Raw genomic sequence first — 19,261 nt, 5'->3', positions numbered from 1 at the left:
ATCTATTCTGAAGGTGGCAACAAAGCTCATAGGGCCCACAGTGCATAGGTGTGAGTAAATGTTTTAGATATAGTCCTCTTTCTAAAGAAGCGCTGTTTAAAAGTTCATGTCACAAAAAAGCACGCCTTTGCCCCTGACCTGAAATGCCATTTGCTGCTATCTGTACAAAAACCATATTGACACATTCAAGAACTCTGCATGGGGCCCCATCGTCTCTGTGAGGGAAGATAGGACTCCTGAATCTCTTTAATCACGCTCATCCCACAATGCACAACAGCTCAGTTTACAGTCTTAACCTAAGTTTTCACTCAGTTTAGGCTTTTCCTGGAAATGCACGTCCTTCTTCATCTTACACACATCTTCACTTGTATTAACTTTCAAATTGTGATCATTATATTAGCCTGGGTTCTACTGTATTTCTAACTTTCAAAAAGCTGTTATACTCCCTTTTCTACTTTCTTTATCCTTCTTATTGTTATTGCTGTTGTTATTGCTGTCATTGTTGTATAAAACAGAGAAAGAGAGAAATTGGGAGAGGAGGGGAAGACAGAGAGGGGGAGAGAAAGACAACTGCAGGCCTGCTTCACTGCTTGTGAAGCGACTCCCCTGCAGGTGGGGAGCCGGGGGCTCAAACCGGGATCCTTAGGCCGGTCCTTGCGCTTTGTGCCACCTGCGCTTAACCCGCTGCACTATCGCATGCCCCCCTTCTACTTTCTTTCCCTCACTTCTCTCTTTCTTACTTTCTTTATTTTGTTTATATTTATTGTATGTTTCATACAAGATAGGAAGAGTTTCATATGGGGAGTGGCAGGGGACAGAACCACTCAGGCACATACAACACTGAGGGGAGATCCAGGGGCTTCATGTATACAAGCTCCTGTGTTCCACCAACTGAACTATTTCCCTGACCTGCTCGTTTGTTTTCAAGGTAATCATATCTTTACAGAGCACTGCTCCTCCCATCCTACTTCCCAAAATGCAGCCCAAACACTGTAGATACTGATTGGGTACAGGTAGAAGTCATTTCTAACGTAGCTTAAGAAAATAGGTGTGGCGTTTCAAGCCCCCAGCTCCCCACCTGCAGGGGAGTCGCTTCACAGGCGGTGAAGCTGGTCTGCAGGTGTCTGTCTTTCTCTCCCTCTCTCTGTCTTCCCCTCCTCTCTCCGTTTCTTTCTGACCTATCCACCAACAACATCAACAACAATAATAACTACAATAATAACACAACAAGGATAACGAAAGGGAATAAATAAATATTTTTTAAAAAAAGAAAAAATGTGAGGAAAGGGTCTACACAAAGAACGCTTTCAGCAGACCACTCCCAAACTTGGTCCTGAGTCTCAGTTTCCTAAGTTACACACACGGTCCTGGAATGTGGCAGCAAGCTGTCTCTCTGGCAGTGATCCATACTGTCAAAAGGTGTGTGGTGTGTGTGTGTGTGTGTGTGGGGGGGGGGGTATTGAACTGACATAGTCCCAAAATAAATATGCTTATATTTTTAAATTATGAGTCTTATCTCTTTGAATGACTTTTTAGAGAGTTTTTTTTTTTTTATCTTTACTTACCAAATATAACAACCATGTGGAAAAAGTCAAGGTGTTTAGTCAAGGTAACTACTAAGTGGGGAGTACTTTGGCGTGTGTGTGACCTGAGTTTGAACCTGGCCCCATCACACTGAAGGAAGCACTGTGCCTGCTTCTATTAAAAAAAAAAAAAAAAAAAAGGAGACAGAGGATAAGGAAGAGAAGAAGGAAAAGGGGAAGAAGGAGAAAGAGAAGAAAAAGGAGTACAATACCATTATTTTCAAAATTATGTCTTCATTCAATCCAGTGGTGTTACATTGAAAGGTGGAAATTTTCTGGCTAAACCCAAGATGGGTCTACTTGCCCAGAAATAACCCTCTCAAATACACACACACATTTTCTCTCTCTCTCTCTCTCTCTCTCTCTCTCTCTCTCTCTCTCTCATAAAGACAAATAATGAAATAAATACATAAAGACCCCCATTTCTGTCCAGAGTTCCATCGGCTTACAACACTTGCACATAGAGAGTCTATAAATTCTGATACTGTGACAAGACTGGTTCCGACTGTGGCATGTACTGGAGCACACTGAGGTCCTACCCTTTTCCTCTCTCTTTTCTTTTTTTGTAATTTAAAAAGTATTTTGGGCTGAATGGTGGTGTACCAGATTCAGCACAGACATTACCATACACAAGTACCCAGCTTTGAGCCCCCCCCCCTCCATCTGCAGAGTGGGAGGCTTCACAAGCGAAACACATCTGAAGGTGTCTGTCTTTCTCTCTCCCTCTCTATCTCACCTTCCCCTCTCAATTTCTCTCTGTCCTATCCAAAAAGAAAGGGAGGAAGGAAGGAAAGAAAGAAGAAGGGAGAAAGAAAGAAAAGAAAAAAGGATGAAAAGAAAGAATGAAGGGAGGAAGAAGGAAGGAAATAAAGAAGGGAGAAAGAAAGAAAGAAAGAAAGAAAGAAAGAAAGAAAGAAAGAAAGAAAGAAGGCAGGCAAGAAAGAGGGAGAAAGAGAGAGAGAGAAAGGAAGGAAGGAGGAAGGGAAGAAGGATGGAAGGAAGAAGAGAAAGAAGGAAGGGAGGAAGGGAAAGTGGGGATAGAATGGCTGCTGAGAGAGTTGGATTTGTAGTGCTGTCACCAAGCCCCAGTGAGAGCCCTAGTAGCAATAAAAAAAAATTTTTTTTTATTTATTTTGCATGGACACAGAAATTGAGATGGAAGAAGGGGATAGAGAGGGGGGAGAGAAGAGATAGAGAAAGATACACCTTCAATATTGATTTGACCCTCCTTGTAGGTGGGGACCAGGGGCTGGAACCAGTGTCCTCACACACTGTAATGTGAACACTTAGTAAGGTGCACCACCACCACCGCCACTTCATTTTTCTCAGTGTGGTACCAGGGAGTGAATGTAGGGCCATCCACAGCACAATTCCCTGAGCAGCCTCCTCAGCCTTGTTTTTCCTCTTCCTTCTCTCCCGCTCTCTCTGTCTTTTGGAAAGAGAGGGCTAGAGAGAGGAAGAGACAGATAGACAGGAGAGACATGTCTGACCTTCCCTGGAGTTGTCTTTGATTCTTCCATGTAGCGCCAGGGCTCAGAAACAGGGCCCCACATATGGCAAGATTTGCACTCTACTTGGTGCACTATTCCAGACCCTTGAGATACCTACCACCCTTGGCTAGTGAACCTCAAACTATAAAATGTTCATGGTTCAGAGAGAAAGTTGTATCATTTATTTAGGGAAAAAAAAAACATCTCCTAGAATGAACTTCATTACAAACTTATAACCAAATGAAAAAATATGCTAGTAAGAAGATACCACATCTTGGGTGGTTGAATATAACATATTTCTGTGTAGTTGTGTGGCTTTGATATTGGGACAGTTTTTATATAGGCAGGGTTCAGCCTGATTTTCCACAGGCTGATAAATATCTCTACTACGTAGTTCTGGGGTGGATATATGCATATGTGTGAAGGAGTTGAATGTATGTGTGTGTAGGAACGGACAGGAATAAAATCTGAGTTTGTGGTTTTCAGAAATATAGAGTGGGGAAGCTTCAAGTTCATTCAACAAGGTGCTTTGAAACATTTCCAAGTAGAACTCCTATTTGAAATAAATAACTAGTGACATTAACCTATCATCAGATATGCCAATTTGCCTGCATTGTGATGAAACATAACATTTTTTATTCATTACCTATATTCTCTATAATTGGTTTTTTTTTTTCCTTCAAGATGCTTAGTAAATTCACTAAAATAGACTTCCTAAACTTTTCCCGAAGTGGAGACCCCAAATCTCATCTGCTCTATTCTTGCCTTTAGGTTCCTGATTATTGAACAACTTGTTTAGCTTTATATTTTAATGCTTTCAAGCCACCAAGTTGCAGGTACTACCATGATGCCAACTTGACTTCCCTGGGCAGGTGACCTCACCAATGTGTCCTGGAGTCCCACCTGACTGGAGACTTACCACACTAGGGAAAGACAGAAATAGGCTGGGGGTATGGATCAGCCTATCAACACTCATGTCCAGTGGAGAAGCAACTACAGAAGGAGACCCTCCACCTTCTGCACCCCACAAAGATCTCTGGTCCATATTCCCAGAGGGATAAAGAATAGGGAAGCTTTCAATGGAGGGGATGGAATATGGACCTCTGGTGGTGGGAACTGTATGGAATTGTACCAGTCTTATCCCACAATCTTGTTGATAATTATTCAATCACTAATAATAAATACTATCATAAGTTTATTAATTTATTATGAGAGGTAAAGAGGGGGAGAGAGGGAGAGAGAGAGAGAGAGAGAGAGAGAGAGAGTGAGCGAGAGATCCCAGACCACTGTTCAGCTCTGACATAAGACATTATAGGGAATTGAACCTCGGGCCCTTGGCATGCCAGCTGATATTCTAACTGGCCAAGCTATCTCTAGGGTCCAATGAGGCAATATTTTGTTCATGGATAATGAATAGGTAAGAAATAATTAAGATCAAATTACCACAATTCCATCATGATGAAATCCCAATTAGAAAAGCTGTCTAGGGGAGTCGGGCAGTAGCTCGGTGGGTTAAGCACAGGTGGTGCAAGGACTGGCATAAGGATCCAGGTTTGAGCCCCCCTTCCCCGGCTCCCCACCTGCAGGGGAGTCGCTTCACAGGCAGTAAAGCAGGTCTGCAGGTGTCTGTCTTTCTCTCCCCCTCTCTGCCTTTCCCTCCTCTCTCCATTTCTCTCTGTCCTATCCAACAACAACAACTACAACAATAAAATAACAAGGGCAACAAAAGGAAATAAATAAATATTAAAAAAAAAAAAAGAAAAGCCATCTAATGCACAAAACAGAGATGAGGAGGCTAGTTGTACCGAGGCTTTCTCATGTGCTGAATAATCTATTGATGCTATTTTATTCAATTCTTAAAACATCTTCTGAGTGTGTGCTAATCATCTTACTTGGGAGGTGAGGATATTACGGCTCTGGGAGATTAATATACTTAACAAAGGACCATTTAAGTAACTAGCAGGCCTGGGATGAAGCTCAGGTCAGAATATCCACGTCTCTTTCTGCCACCTTCTATCTCTAGCTTTCTGCATACTGTGTTCACATAGCATTTGTTGCTCAGAAATCAAATCTCATAGGAAGACTCTCAGAAACTGGAGAATGTTTCTAATGCATTATTAATACATTTAATAAACCACCAAAAGATGAAGAAGGCAACTTAAGATCAGAAACTAGTCAAGTCACTTAGTTCTGTGACAGATAGACTTAGCTGAAGTATCCACCTATGGACCCACCATCTGGAGATGGCAGCTCCTGGCAGACACTAGTGTTCTGATCCTACCACTGACCTCTCATCCTAGAGGACTCTCGTGCAATTTGAAAACACAGGAGGTGTTCTGCTCGCTTTGAATGACTAAACTGTGGTTTTGCTCATTATTTTTTTTTCCCCTGACTTTGCTTCAAAAAAGAATTTGAAGTGGCTGGCTGAAAACACTGTAACAGAAAATAAATTATAGGTTTGTGGAGTACAGGTGAGGACGGAAGAGAAAACTCCTAAATCTATTATAAAATGAGAGTAGAGAGCAGACGGGATTTTTACCTGACAGGATCTGATAGAATCTAGGGTTAATTAACTTTGGTGGACATAGAAATGCATGAAAAACCAAGAAGCTAAGGAAGTTTAAAATGTGTAAGAAAATGGTTTAATAAATTTGTTCCTCTGAGGTACTTCAAAGACAAAGACTAGGAGAAATGTTCCAATGTTCCACACTAGCAATGTGGAGTGAGTAAGATTTTACTGATAAACAAATGGTTTACGGAGTCAATCTTTCTTTTCTCTCTATATAAAATGTCAGACATTACCATGGTAGATAGGAGAGACTCTAGTGCCCAACTTATACTTTTTTTTTTTTTTTGCTTCCAGGTTTATCACTGGGGCTCAGTGCCTGCACTATGAATCCACTGCTCCTGGAGGCTATTTTTTCCCTCTTGCTGCCCTTGTTTATCGTTGTTATTATTGTTATTGCTGTCATTGCTACTGGATAGGACAGAGAGAAATGGAGAGAGGAGGGGAAGACAGAGAGGGGGATAGAAAGACAGACACCTGCAGACCTGCTTCACCGCTTGTGAAGCAACCCCCCTGCAGGTGGGGAGCCGGGGGCTCCAACCAGGATCCACTATGAGATGGTCCTTGCGCTTCATGCCATGTGTGCTTAACCCGCTGCGTTACCGCTCGACCCTCCCCCCCATTTTTTAAATATAGAGATAGAGAGGTAGAGCTACACAGAAGGTGAGAGTGAAAGAAACCACAGCACCAAAGTTTCCTTCAAGTGGTGCGGACTGGTCTTGAACCTGGGTCATAGCAGCACACTACCCAAGTGAGCTCCTTTGCTGACCCCCTGCGTCCCCTTTTAAAAGTAGAGGCTGGTTATTAAATGCTCAAGGACTGTGCTCAGGCAGTGGCACACTTGGTAGAGCAGAAGTGCTATAATACACAAGGACTAAGGTGCAAGCCCTCAGTCCCCATGGGGGGGGCAGGGAGGAGCTTCACAAGTGGTGAAACAGTGCTGCAGGTCTCTCACTTCCTTCATCTCTGTATCTCCCTCCCCACTTGATTTATCTTGGTTTCTAGTCTCATACATAAATACACAAAGCTATCCATCACTGTTGAGAACTAAGAGAATTCTATGTAAATAAGATGCATCCCATGTTTGGTTGACTTGAATAAGAGTACACATTTAAAAAAATATTTACTAGATCTTCTTAACTTCTGTTGATGAGTGGGATCATCCCATACTCATCTTTATCTTTCTGACTTAGCTCACTTAACATAATTCCTTCTAGCTCTGTCCAAGATGGGTCAAGGAAGGTGGGTTCATTGTTCTTGATAGCTGCATAGTATTCCATATATATACACCACAGCTTTCTCAGCCACTCATCTGTTGTTGGGCACCTGGATTGCTCCCAGGTTTTAGCTATGAAGATCTGAAAGGGAAACTAAAAGCAGGACCTGACCAAATTGTAAGTAGGGCACCAAAGTAAAAACCCTGTGGTGAGGGATAAACATGCAGCTTCCTGGGCCAGTGGGGGTTGGGAGTGGGTGGGAGGGATGGGTCACAGTCTTTTGGTGGTGGGAATGGTGTTTATGTACACTCCTAGTAAAATGTAGTCATATAAATCACTAGTTAATTAATATGAGAGGGGGAAAATTAATTGTCTCAAAGTTTTTCAAAACACAAACTGAATCTTTTTAATATATAGGCTGTGTAATTGATATGCAGACTCTCTCAAAAGCCTAGATCAAGTAGATCAGAAGCAACCAATAGCACAGCTATATACAAGATACTGGGTACTGTACAGCAAACCCTAACAAAAGGACTTTTCAAAGTTAACCCAATTACCAATTAATGTGATGATAACAATAACTATCGATTGTCTTTTTGAACCCTAAGACAGCAGGAACCTCACATCTCCACTATAGAGCCTCTACTCCCCCCAGTCCTGGAACCATTGGATAGGGCTCACTTTCCCGTATGCCTCTCCCAATCCATAGCAAATAATATTACATCTGCCGATCACAACCTAACCAACACAACGACTGCCACCTCAACATGCTTCACTTCAGACTGTGTCCAGAGACTTCACGTGTGGAATAACAACCCTTCAGCTTCATTACTCGGGTGAGACCTTTCCTTTCATAGTATTCTCTAGTTCCATCTCAGGTGGTTCACTTTCTAACAAAGTCCCAAAACCTAGATATACACCAGTTTCAGTGAGAGAGAGCATATGTTCACACGTATCCATAAACTACTACAAAATATATACCTGAAAGCAGAAGTACACTAAAGTTTGCAGTGAGTACACTTCCTCTCCACTATTCCAAGCTTTGGGTCCATGATTGCTCAACAATTTGTTTGGCTTCGTATGTTAACTCTCTTTTCAGTCACCAGGTTCCAGATGTCATCAGGATGCCGGCCAGGCTTCCCTGGACTGAAGACCCCACCAATATGTCCTGGAGCTCCGCTTCCCCAGAGACCCACCCTACTAGGGAAAGAGAGAGGCAGACTGGGAGCATGGACCGACCAGTCAACGCCCATGTTCAGCGGGGAAGCAATTACAGACACCAGACCTTCTACCTTCTGCAACCCACAATGACCCTGGGTCCATGCTCCCAGAGGGATAGAGAGTGGGAAAGCTATCAGGGGAGAGGGTGGGAAATGGAGATTGGGTGGTGGGAATTGTGTGGAATTGTACCCCTCCTACTCTATGGTTTTGTTAATTAATCCTTTCTTAAATAGAAAATTTTTAAAAAATTTAAAAATATATATGTATTTACTAGAGATCCCCAAAAGATGACACTTGTATTTGATGACAGGCTTGTATTTGAAACATTGCTTTTTCTGGAGTTATAAATTTAGAATATATATTTGGTTCGTTGGACATCATGAAATAAGATATGAGGAAGTGCTTCTTTTGATTTGTGAACTACAGCAGAGAAAAGAACATTTATGAAGCAGTACTTGTTTTTTTAATGTACAACAGTAAGATCGGTTGGGGGGAGTTTTTTTTTTTTTAAATGTTAAGTGTCCTAGAGCTTTTAGGGCTATTATACCTTGCTTTTCAATGACAGATGAATATTTTATATGTACTCATCAATGTTTTATTATATGTTTTCAGTTATTCACTTCTAAATGTGTGCTTTAAATAATTTTTCTGAATTACTAAAATAGTTTTAATATATCTTGATATCAAGGTTTTAAAAGTACAAAATTACTAGGGGGTGGGATGCATTGGATCAACCTTCCCATGGTGCATCCCGTGAGTACCCATTCATTGGGGAAACTGACGATCCTTCCTAGCCGACTGAATCCACATGGATCCCAGTCATTAACTGGCCTTTCAAAGCCATTAACTGGCTACGGAAGAAGGGCAAAGGCTAGAAGAAGAAGACTGGGGGGTGGGGGTGTGAGCAGTGCTGCTTCTGGTTAAGAACCCACATTAGCATGCTCAAGGTCCTTTTCCCCTCCTGAAAGGGAGAAGCTTCAGGAGCAGTGAAGCCAGTACTATAGGTGTCTCTCTGTCTCTCTTCTCTATTTTCCCTCCTCTCTCAATTTCTCTCTGTCCTATCAGATAAAGGGGGGGGGGGAGAGAAAAAAAATAGCTGCCAGGAGCAGAGCACTAGATTCATTGTGCAGGCACTGAGCCACAGCAATAACCCTCACGGCAGGGGAAAAAAAAAAAAAGGACATTACAATGTTTGAAAGAGGAGAGGGTATACTCAAATTTACAGAACTAAGTTTATGCTCCATATCAGGAATTAATCTGCTGCTGGTGTTAAGGAAGGAGAAGCTGCAGTTTGAAACACTGTTGTTTTATAGCAACGGGAAGAAAACCAGTTGGTTATTTCACTGATGCAAAATAAATGCTTTTTCAGACTCTCATATGAAGATTTTTAAGTGCATCTTCATAAACATCAGTGAGTAACTTAGTCTTAGTAATCTGAGAATACAGAATAATCAAGTTTAGGACCATGGTTTAATGTGAATTGTGTTAAAAGTGCATGCCTTTATTCTCCCGAGGATATAAGAAGATATTTAAACAAGGCATTTAGGACTGAGAAAATGTTTTCAGGAGAGGAAGGCCTTTTTTTTTTTCTTTAGTTAAGCTTTTTGTAAAATAGTATATTGAAAAAAAGTCTTGGTTTCATGCACACAGATTGTAAACCAATTCAATGTTTATATCTTGTGTTTGTGGCCATTCCATTTACAACATAAAAGCTCATTTTTGCTGTTTCTAATTATTTTTTTTAATAATCTATCAAAAATATTTAGGCTTATCAACCTAACAAATGCTTGTCTAGTCTCAGAGTTTATAGAGAATATAATATTTTGTGAATAGGAGTATGGAATTCATTTGCTTATCAGATATGGAAACATTAGGCCCAAGTGTATCCCGACAAGTATATATTAGGCATTATAAGCAATGGGTTTAAGGATCTCCTGGCCCTTTGGAGAAAGACAACCCTTTTATTGTGCTGGCAAAATGCTTTTGGTTTCCTGCCATTAAAGCTAAATGGCAGTGGAGGTCTGAGCAGAGTTGAAAGACTTTTATACAATATACTCTTTAAGGGAATAATATATATCTATGAGGGTAATTTTTGTTTCCTAAGGAGATGAAAAATTATATGCTTCTTCATCATATGTGGGGAATGTGCATAATTATCTTCTCCTGGTCAGATATAAATTTTTCTATGTACTTTCAACATTCTACATATTTTTTGCCTAGTGAGCCAATCTTACCAATTGTGGGGGGTGGGGGAGTATGTGTGGGGGAGCCCAGAAGGCTCCTACTAATTTCTGCTAAATTGAATGGTAGTTTCATGGAGAAGTTTTCATTTAATTTATATGATCAGACTGTGCTAAGTAGAACCAGACTATGAGGTTAAACATTTCCATATGTTATAAAGGGCTGTAACTTTTCCTGAACTGAGACACCATTCTGAACTCAGACATTACCTGCTGCTCCCAGAAATGGCTATTAACTCCACCCAGGTTTTTACCTTCTCCCCCATGCAAGGACACTGAGGAGGCACCTCCTCTGGTACTTTCTGTCACCTAGGAGACTGTGTTTTTCTGCCATGCTCCTGATGGCCAGTGGCTAGCAGATCACACTCCCCACCGTTCCCCCCCCCACACACACACACCCTTCAGTTACTGCTACTTGCCTTTATCCTCTGGGTATGAAAGGAAAAGTTAGGTAAATATAGGGAGGGAGGGAGGGAAGGAAGGAAGGAAGGAAGGAAGGAAGGAAGGAAGGAAGGAAGGAAGGAAGGAAGGAAGGAAGGAAGGGAAAGTTAACAAAATTCTGGAAATCTGGTTCCTGGGTTAGAACCACCCTGAGCCCTACTGGGCGTCACCAAGTACTCCACAACTCACCCCTTGACGATATGACATTTTGGTGACTATAACCATCCCCTCTTCATGTTACGTTCCAGAAGTTTGTGAGACCTCAATGAGTCATGAAGAATCCTAATATCAAATCCAAAGAATTCAAAGTGATGATAACAAAAAAAAAAAATCTTAATTGACATCTGAACAAAGGGTAGTATTTGACAATGGATAAAGATTGGTATACCTTCCCTTCCTCGGGGCTCTGTTGACATGAATTGCGAACATCATCTTCTCTGACTAGTTTTCCAGGCCAGGAAGTCAGTCCTTTGATTTGGCCCCAGACCAAGTCGCCAACATTGAACGTCCTTGGTCGGTAACGTATCAAATCATTTGAAGAAGGGGAGTCTGGATTCCTTAGATCCTCTTCACTGCTGATGCTTTTAGCGTCTGAAGGGCTAGGCACACACCCGTTAATGCTTTTGGCATTGAAGTCTCCATTGTAATGGATGTAGTCTTTGACCAGAGAACTTTCCAGACTGTTTGAGGAACTTGGAGACTGCTCCTCCAGGACCAGGTCTTGCTTTGTGGTGCTGAGCAATTCTCCGAAACCCCGGCTCTGGAAAGGCCTGTTCCCATTCATGTGTACACATTTTTCCACAGTGTTCTCTAGTCTCTCTTTAAAACTCATCATAGTTCTTTTGTAGTTATTATACCTGAAATTTTCCTCCAGAATTTTCTCCCCTTGACAGTTTCTTGGTGGTAACAGTATTGGGTGGTGCTCCCCAGGCAGAAATGGCAGTGAAGAGACATTGTTGGACCTGTCGTGACAAGGACTACTGTGAATGTGGCCTGGGTGATCTAAAAATTCCTCACATTTCCACCTGTTCCGCTCCCCGCCGGGGCTTTGCTCCCCATCCCACTGTTTTCTGGACACGTGGCAACTTGATGATTTGAAATATTCATACCCATCTGCATCGTTTGAGTTTTTCCCGTGGTCCAGATTCCTGGGCAGCCGAGCCCCTCTGGCGGTCCTCAGCCTGCCATCGGGATCCACGCTGCCCATGTTTCGCCCATGAATGACCGCACTGACCGCACTGGGGAGACTTAATGGGTCGCCGATGGAGGCAGTGAAGGCACTCATGGCACTCAGAGCTGGGATGGGGCTGATCTGGGTGGTGCTGTTGACCGCAGTGGTGATGACAACCTGCATCCCTTTACCGGCCGCATCCACAACCGCTTTGTAAATGGCATCTACAGATGCATCACCTGGGCTGCCCACAACGAGGCCGTCCTTCACCTGCTGGCCAAGGGGGGGGTCCAGCCTTGGTTGCAACTCACAGGCTGCGTCTTGAAAAGGTGGAAGTGCAGTGCTGGGATGCTCAGGAAGTACTGTGAGCCCCGGCTGAGTGCTTATTCTTTTGTTTAGGAGAGCTGCATCTTCCTGCATCCTCACCTTCAAGAAACACACAGGAGGTCATGAGAAAGCAAAAGAATAAATACATAAATAAATACTGTAATACTGCCTTCATGAGAGAGATCACAATTTTAAGATTCACCAAAAGAAAGATAAGTCTAACAAGGAAGGGAATATTATGAAAAAGAAAGAAAGAAAGAAAGAAAGAAAATTCTCTCTATTTAAAAAAGCTTATGTTTGATTAAATTTAAGTAACTATTTCTTTGGTTGGAATGATTCAACAATTTTTTTTAATAATCACTACTAGGCATTACCTAGAAAAGTTAAAAATGAGGTGGCTGGAGGCAAAATGTTTTTAGAATACAACTCCACTGCTTAGTGTTATTACAGGTTTTGCAACTTGAGATTCAAAGAGCAAAACAAGTCTGTGTGGTAGAACAGGACGAGGGTTTGGTGGAGGGTACAATGTACTGATAGTCATCTTAGGAAATGTGAACATGACAGACCCTCATGGCAACAATCCTGTAAATGAAAATTCCCTCAGTAAAGGGGTGCTGAGGTTAAAAACAACAACAAAGAGAGATCAATTCAACAGTCACCAGCATTGTTCAAATTACAAAGGGATCAGGTGTTGAAAATGACTTCTAACACTGATATTTCTACTGAACTAAGTAAAATCTAATATAAACACACATACATACACCCTTTTCTATTTTCTTTTCTTGACCATGACACCACTCAGCCCTGGCTATTTGTAGTGACAGGGGTCAAACCTGGGACCTGTCATATGCAAGTCCTGTATTCTAACCACAATGCACTCTACCTGATTCTTATACAACTTTTCTTAAAAATAAAATACATTTCTGATACCGTACTAAATTTTTGAAGTCTTAAGTAGACTGAATTTTCATGACTAAGTCAAAAGAATAGAAACATTTAGATCCAAATGAAATGTCTTCATGTTTCCCATGAACTGAGCTATTTCTTAGAACAAGTGGGATCCATTATGCATCAGTATCTAGAGATTTTACAGGTCTTTTGTTGAAACTCTAAAAGAGTAACATCTCTTTATCGTCATCATTCTACTGGCTGAGAGCCACTCTTGTGTTGTCAACAGAGACCATGGCTCTCTTAAGAAGTGATTCTCAGTTGAAACAGAATGGGAGAATTTGTTCCCCAACAAAGATCATCAATGATCAGGACAGGCAGGAGGAATCAAATTCAAAAAAAGTTTCTAAGGTTCTTCTAATTTCCCCAACACTGGCTATGGATTACTGCCTCAGATGCTTGATTTGCTGAATGTTCACCTCTATGATCAATGGGTTATGGTCTATTAAAGTAGGTCCAAGGACTCTAAGGGGAGAAAGGGATTGTCCAAGGGGCTGTGGGAATCTAGTGCCCTATATTTGAAAGATGATGATGATTTGATGAAGTATAAGGTATACTGACAACAACAATTCTGTAAATCAATATTTCCTCAATAAAGTGATGTTGAAGTAAAAAAAAAAAAAATCCCAACCTTCATTTCAACTGTCAGCCTTATCTATGTCTACAGTGAGGATGCTATTGAACGTCATAAATGTATGGCTTCCAAGTGTAGCTGGTGGGTGAAAGGATGGTTTTCCCCAACAACCTGTGGTCTAACAGGTATCACTCATTTTCCTTTACAACGATCCACTCTCTATCCACGTCTCTAAATGGCTGCACTCCCATTTCCCATACCATTCTGCATAGAGGACATTAGTTAAGAGAGAAAGTAGAGTTTACAGGGTAAGAATGCTCCTAATTCTTATATCCTGTTGCTCCCTGACCCCCAACCTCACCACCTGGCAGCAACTCAGTGTGTCTTCAATCCTAAATCCCACCCTGCTTTCTAATGTAAGAAGGACTCCAGCTCTCTGAGGTTCAGTCACCCATCTATGGTCTAGATCCCAAGGTCCCTATAGTCCTGCCTTCTGGAATCCTGTCCCATTTCTTATTCCTTCTCTTCTTTAAATTCAACCTCTTCTACATTGGGTTTAGGGTGGGATTGAGGTGGAAGGTCTCTTTCTTTTGATGCTAATTATACATAATTATACAATACAATTATAACTTAACATATAAATATGATATATATTAATGTAATGTAAATTGATAATGCAATTAGGTACACAACTTCTATATTTTAAAAGTTTGAACTTAAACTGACATCTATCTTGGGCCTATTTTGCTTATGTTCACTATAGTTAGGTTTTTGAAAGAGTAATTAATTCTTTCATTCCTAACCTTTTTTTTTTTTTTTTTTTTTTTGCCTCCAGGTTTATCACTGGGGCTCGGTGCCTGCACTACGAATCCACTGCTCCTGGAGGCCATTTTTTCCCTTTTGTTGCCCTTGTTGTTTGTTTACTGTTGTTATTATTGTTGTAGCTTCCATTGCTGTTGTCTTGTTGGATAGGACAGAGAGGGATGGAGAGAGGAGGGGAGGACAGAAAGGGGGAAAGAAAGACACTTGCAGACCTGTTTCACTGCTTGTGAAGCGACCCTCTTGCAGGTGGGGAGCCAGAGCTCAAACCAGGATCCCTACACAGGTCCTTGTGCTTTGCGCCATGTGTGCTTAATCTGCTGCGCTACCATACGGCCCCTAATTCCTAACTTTTTTCACTCATCCATCCACATCAAGCCAGGTTGTGTTCCCACCACTCCACCCAGTCTGCATCTCATCAAGTCACTGTTAATGTCCTGATGTTAGGACATCTATTGGATACATTTCAGGCTTTATCTGAAGTTGCATGGTTGAAGCCTTCCATTTTCTAAATTATTCCATCCCGTCCCATCCTGTCCCTTCCCGTCCCATCCCAGTCTGTTCTATTTTAATTTTGCCAGCTTTGATTTATGGTGGGGTTAGAGATTATACCTGCTACCTGTTATACCTGATTATAACCTGTCCTATTTTAATTTTGTTCAGTTTTGATTTATGGTGGGGTCAGAGATTATACTTGCTACCTGAGAGCCTCAGGCATGAGAGTCATTTTGCATAACCATTATGCTATCTTCCCATCCTCTCTCTAGTTTATTACATAAGATACTATATATTTCCATTGTCAGAAAAGATAACATTGTTCTTCATTGCTACTTGCTACTTAAGTTTGTAATCTCCAACCCCACTCCAGTTCCATTTCCTTTCTCAAAAGCAACCACCTGGTTAAGTGCACATATTACTATACACAAGAACATGGGTTTAAGCCACCAGTTCCGGCCTGCAGGGGGAAAGTTCCTTAAGCAATGCTGCAGGTATTTCTCTCTCCAGCTATCCCCCTTCCCTCTCCATTTCTCTTTGGTCTACAAAATAAAATAAAGTTAAAAACAAAAGCAAAAAAATTAACCAATGCAGAAGTGTATCCTTGTAGACACTTAATTTTCTCTTTCTTTCTTTCTTCCTTCTGTTATTTTATTTTATTTTTTTGTTTTCAATTCTCTTATTCACTCAACAAACATTTGTTGAGAACTTGCTATGGTCCAGGCACGGTTTTCAGCACTGGCAATTTAACAGCAAATAAAAGAAGCAAAATTTCAAATGCTGTGGAGTTTAGAATGTTTTCCCTGCCAAGGTTATATTAATTAATTAATTACTTTCAGTTGAAGTAACACTGAATTATTCTTGTAGATACTTCAGTATATTAGAGTGTGTAGGTGTATATTTAGTTTCTCTTCTTCCCTTCCTGCCTGCCTTCCCTTCTTTTAGTTCTTACCAACAGTATTGTATTTTAGTATTGTTAGTATTCACATTTGAAAATGTCTCTCAAATAGATCTACAGGGGCAAGGAGATGGCTCACTCTTTAGCGTGCACCAAATGGGAGCGCCTACATGAAGTAGCTTCACTAGAGTGGAGGAGTATTTCAGTGTCTTTCCTTCTCTCTATCTCTGCCTCTTCCAGTGTTTCTTACCATCTATTAAAAGAGAAAGGGAGAGAGGGAGAGGGAGAGAGAGAGGGAGAGAGAGAGAGAGAGAGAGAAAGAGAGAGAGAGAGAGAAAGAGAGAGATCCCAGTGGTAAAGGATGAATCATGTTCCAGAAATGATCCTGGTGCCAAAACAAAATACATAAAAGTTGAACTCCTGCCATCAAAGGGCACCTATATTGAAAAATCTTAGGGGGACTCATATGTGGAATCTGGAGATATAATACACATGAACTTAAAAAACAAACAAACCCATCAGCTGGGGCCCTATCTGTGGAGTCCTGAGATTCCCAAACAGACATGATGGGCCTAGACCTCGAATAAATCCCTCTCGCTATTGTTACTGGTCATTTCTAACAGGAACAACACAATAGATCCCTTTGTGGGCCCCCATAGGACCTTTCCCTCAACTTGGATCAACAACAGTAGAGAATGGTCCAACCTCTGAAGGGAGGCTGGACAACATACTCTGCTGCACCTGAGGAAGATGGGTCCTGATATTGGGGCAGCCTGGAATGTTCCTACTCATGATCACAGAATGTGAGCTCAGATCTACAGGGATGCAGAGGTCACATAGGCTCCTAAGCTGATTATGGGCCCCAGATCACATCAAATTGATGTGGTTTATAGTCAACAATATTTATACACCTTTCCCATATTAGGGAGCTACTCTCTCCCCTGATCCAGCTTTCTGGTCCTTTTTCCAACCATAACATCATCTCCCCAGACAACAACTTGGATCCACCTGCATATCAGACTCCAGGCTCAGGGGAAAAAAAGAAAAAGAAAAAACAAACAAACAAAAAAAGCTAGTACAGCCACAGGCCCTTTGGAATATAACTAAAATATGCCTACTAGCTATCTACAAAATGGAGGACCCCAACTCTTCATCTGCTCTATTCCAGCCTTTAGGTCTATGATTGGTCAACAATTTGTTTGGATTTGTATGCTAACTCTCTTGTCAACCACCAGATTCCAGATGCTAGCAGGATGCCGACCAGACTTCCCTGGACAAACAACTCCATCAATGTGTCCTGGAGCTCTGCTTCCCCAGGATCCGGCCCCATTAGGGAAAGAGAGAGACAGGCTGGGAGTATATGGATTGACCTGTCAATGCCCATGTTCAGCAGGGAAGCAATTACAGAAGCCAGACCTTCCACCTTCTGCACCCCACAATGACCTTGGGTCCATACTCCCAGAGGGTTAAAGAATAGGAAAGATGGGAGTTGGGTGATAGCGCAGTGGGTTAAGCGCACATGGGTCAAAGTGCAAGGACTGGTGCAAGGATCGGGTTTGAGCCTCCGGCTCCTCACCTGCAGGGGAGTCGCTTCACAGGCAGTGAAGCAGGTCTGTTGGTATCTGTCTTTCTCTCCCCTTTTGTCTTCCCCTCCTCTATCCATTTCTCTCTGTCCTATCCAACAACAATGACATCAATAATAACTACAACAATAAAACAACAAGGACAACAAAAGGGAATAAGTAAATAAATATTTAAAAATTTTAAAAAAAGAATAGGAAAGCTATCAGGGGAGGGGATGGGCTATGGAGTTCTGGTGGTGGGAATTATGTGAATTTGTACTCATCTTATCCTATGGTTGTGTCAGTGTTTCCTTTTTATAAATTAAAACAATTAAACTATAGATTTACTAATAAAATTATAATATGGTTTAAAGCAAAAAATAAGTGAACAAACTGTTTCCAAGATTTGTGAGAACTGTGGTGGTTCTCTTTTGGAGGATGGAGAGTGAGGACACAGAACTTCGGTGGTGGGTGTGATGTAGAAGTAGACACTGTAAACGTACAACCCGCTTGTAACCTAATATTAATCACAAATTAAAAAAGGAAAAAAATTGATGGGTTTGAGGAGACAACATAATAGTTGTATAAGTGACTTTCATGCATAAATCTCAGAGGTTCCAAGTTCAATACCACCATACACCAGAGCTGAGCAGTGCTCTGGTCAAAACAACCTAGAGAATTAAAAGCCTAAAAAACTATCAAGTTACCTTCCAAAAAGACTGTACTTGTATACAATCAGTTCAAAAATATATCTCTTATACCCCTCTTATCCTATGGTCTTGTCAATATTTCCATTATATAAATAAATTTATATATATATATATATATATGAACCAATTGACATTCCCACCACATGGTGGTAACACAAAAATGGTTGAGAAGTGAGATTGTATACCTGAAACATTCAATCCTGTAAATGAATATCACTTCAATAATAGTAGCAAAACAGAACAAAATATCTCTGAAAGGATCCATTTCCCTACCTCTATCAGCAAGGGATATCATTAATCTGATGGGCATATTTATGTTATAATTTGTATGACTCTGTTTTTATGTATTTATTAATAATTTATCTTTAATTTTCTGAGAATTGTATGTTCATAGCTTTTGCTCATTTTCCCTAATAAATTATCTTTTCAGTATCTTGGTATGTAGGAGATATTTTATCTTACAGATACCAATTATTTGTTATGTGTTATGTTGTATTTTCTGCAAGGTTACCATTTGTCTTTAACTTTGGAAGCTTTGTTTGATCATTCTGAGATTTAGAATTTTTCTTTTGTAAAACTATCTTTTATCTGTTAACGTGTGTGTGTGTGTGTGTGTGTGTGTGTGTGTGAGAGAGAGAGAGAGAGAGAGAGAGAGAGAGAGAGAGAGAGAACAGAACACTGCTCAGCTTTTGCACATGGTAAGGTCAGGGAATGAACCTGTCTGCTATGGTGTCTTAGGCATGAGAGGCTAGTGTGTTATCTCATCACCCCTAAGAGTTTTCCTTTTCTTTTTTCCCCCTCTTTCCTTTCAGAGAGCAAGAGAGAGACAGAGAAAGAGTGAAAGAGACTACAACACTAAAGTTTTCTTCAATGTGTTAGGTGCTGGGTTCAAACCTGCGTTGTTGCTCATGCAAACAGTGCACTAAGTGAGCTATTTTTCTAGCTTTCCCTAAAAGTTTTCTGTAATCAATTTTGTTACATTTCTTTTTAACTTCTTGG

The 19,261-nt window shown here is 41.1% G+C and overlaps 1 protein-coding gene across 3 annotated transcripts in view; it reads right to left on the bottom strand.

The window, feature by feature from the left end:
* MBD5 (methyl-CpG binding domain protein 5) overlaps positions 1-19,261 on the bottom strand; it is a 400,595-nt gene that overhangs the window by 20,058 nt on the left and 361,276 nt on the right. For all 3 annotated transcript variants that reach the window (XM_060178085.1, XM_016187753.2, XM_016187755.2), the window contains one exon: positions 11,147-12,355. In XM_060178085.1, the coding sequence (XP_060034068.1) occupies positions 11,147-12,355 (1,209 nt within the window). The remainder of the gene's footprint in view (positions 1-11,146; positions 12,356-19,261) is intronic.

This window comes from Erinaceus europaeus, chromosome 18, assembly GCF_950295315.1.
Source record: "Erinaceus europaeus chromosome 18, mEriEur2.1, whole genome shotgun sequence".
Classification (NCBI taxonomy): Eukaryota; Metazoa; Chordata; class Mammalia; order Eulipotyphla; family Erinaceidae; genus Erinaceus; species Erinaceus europaeus.
Note: the sequence above shows the minus strand (reverse complement) of the source record. Positions and strands in the feature narration are given on the sequence as shown.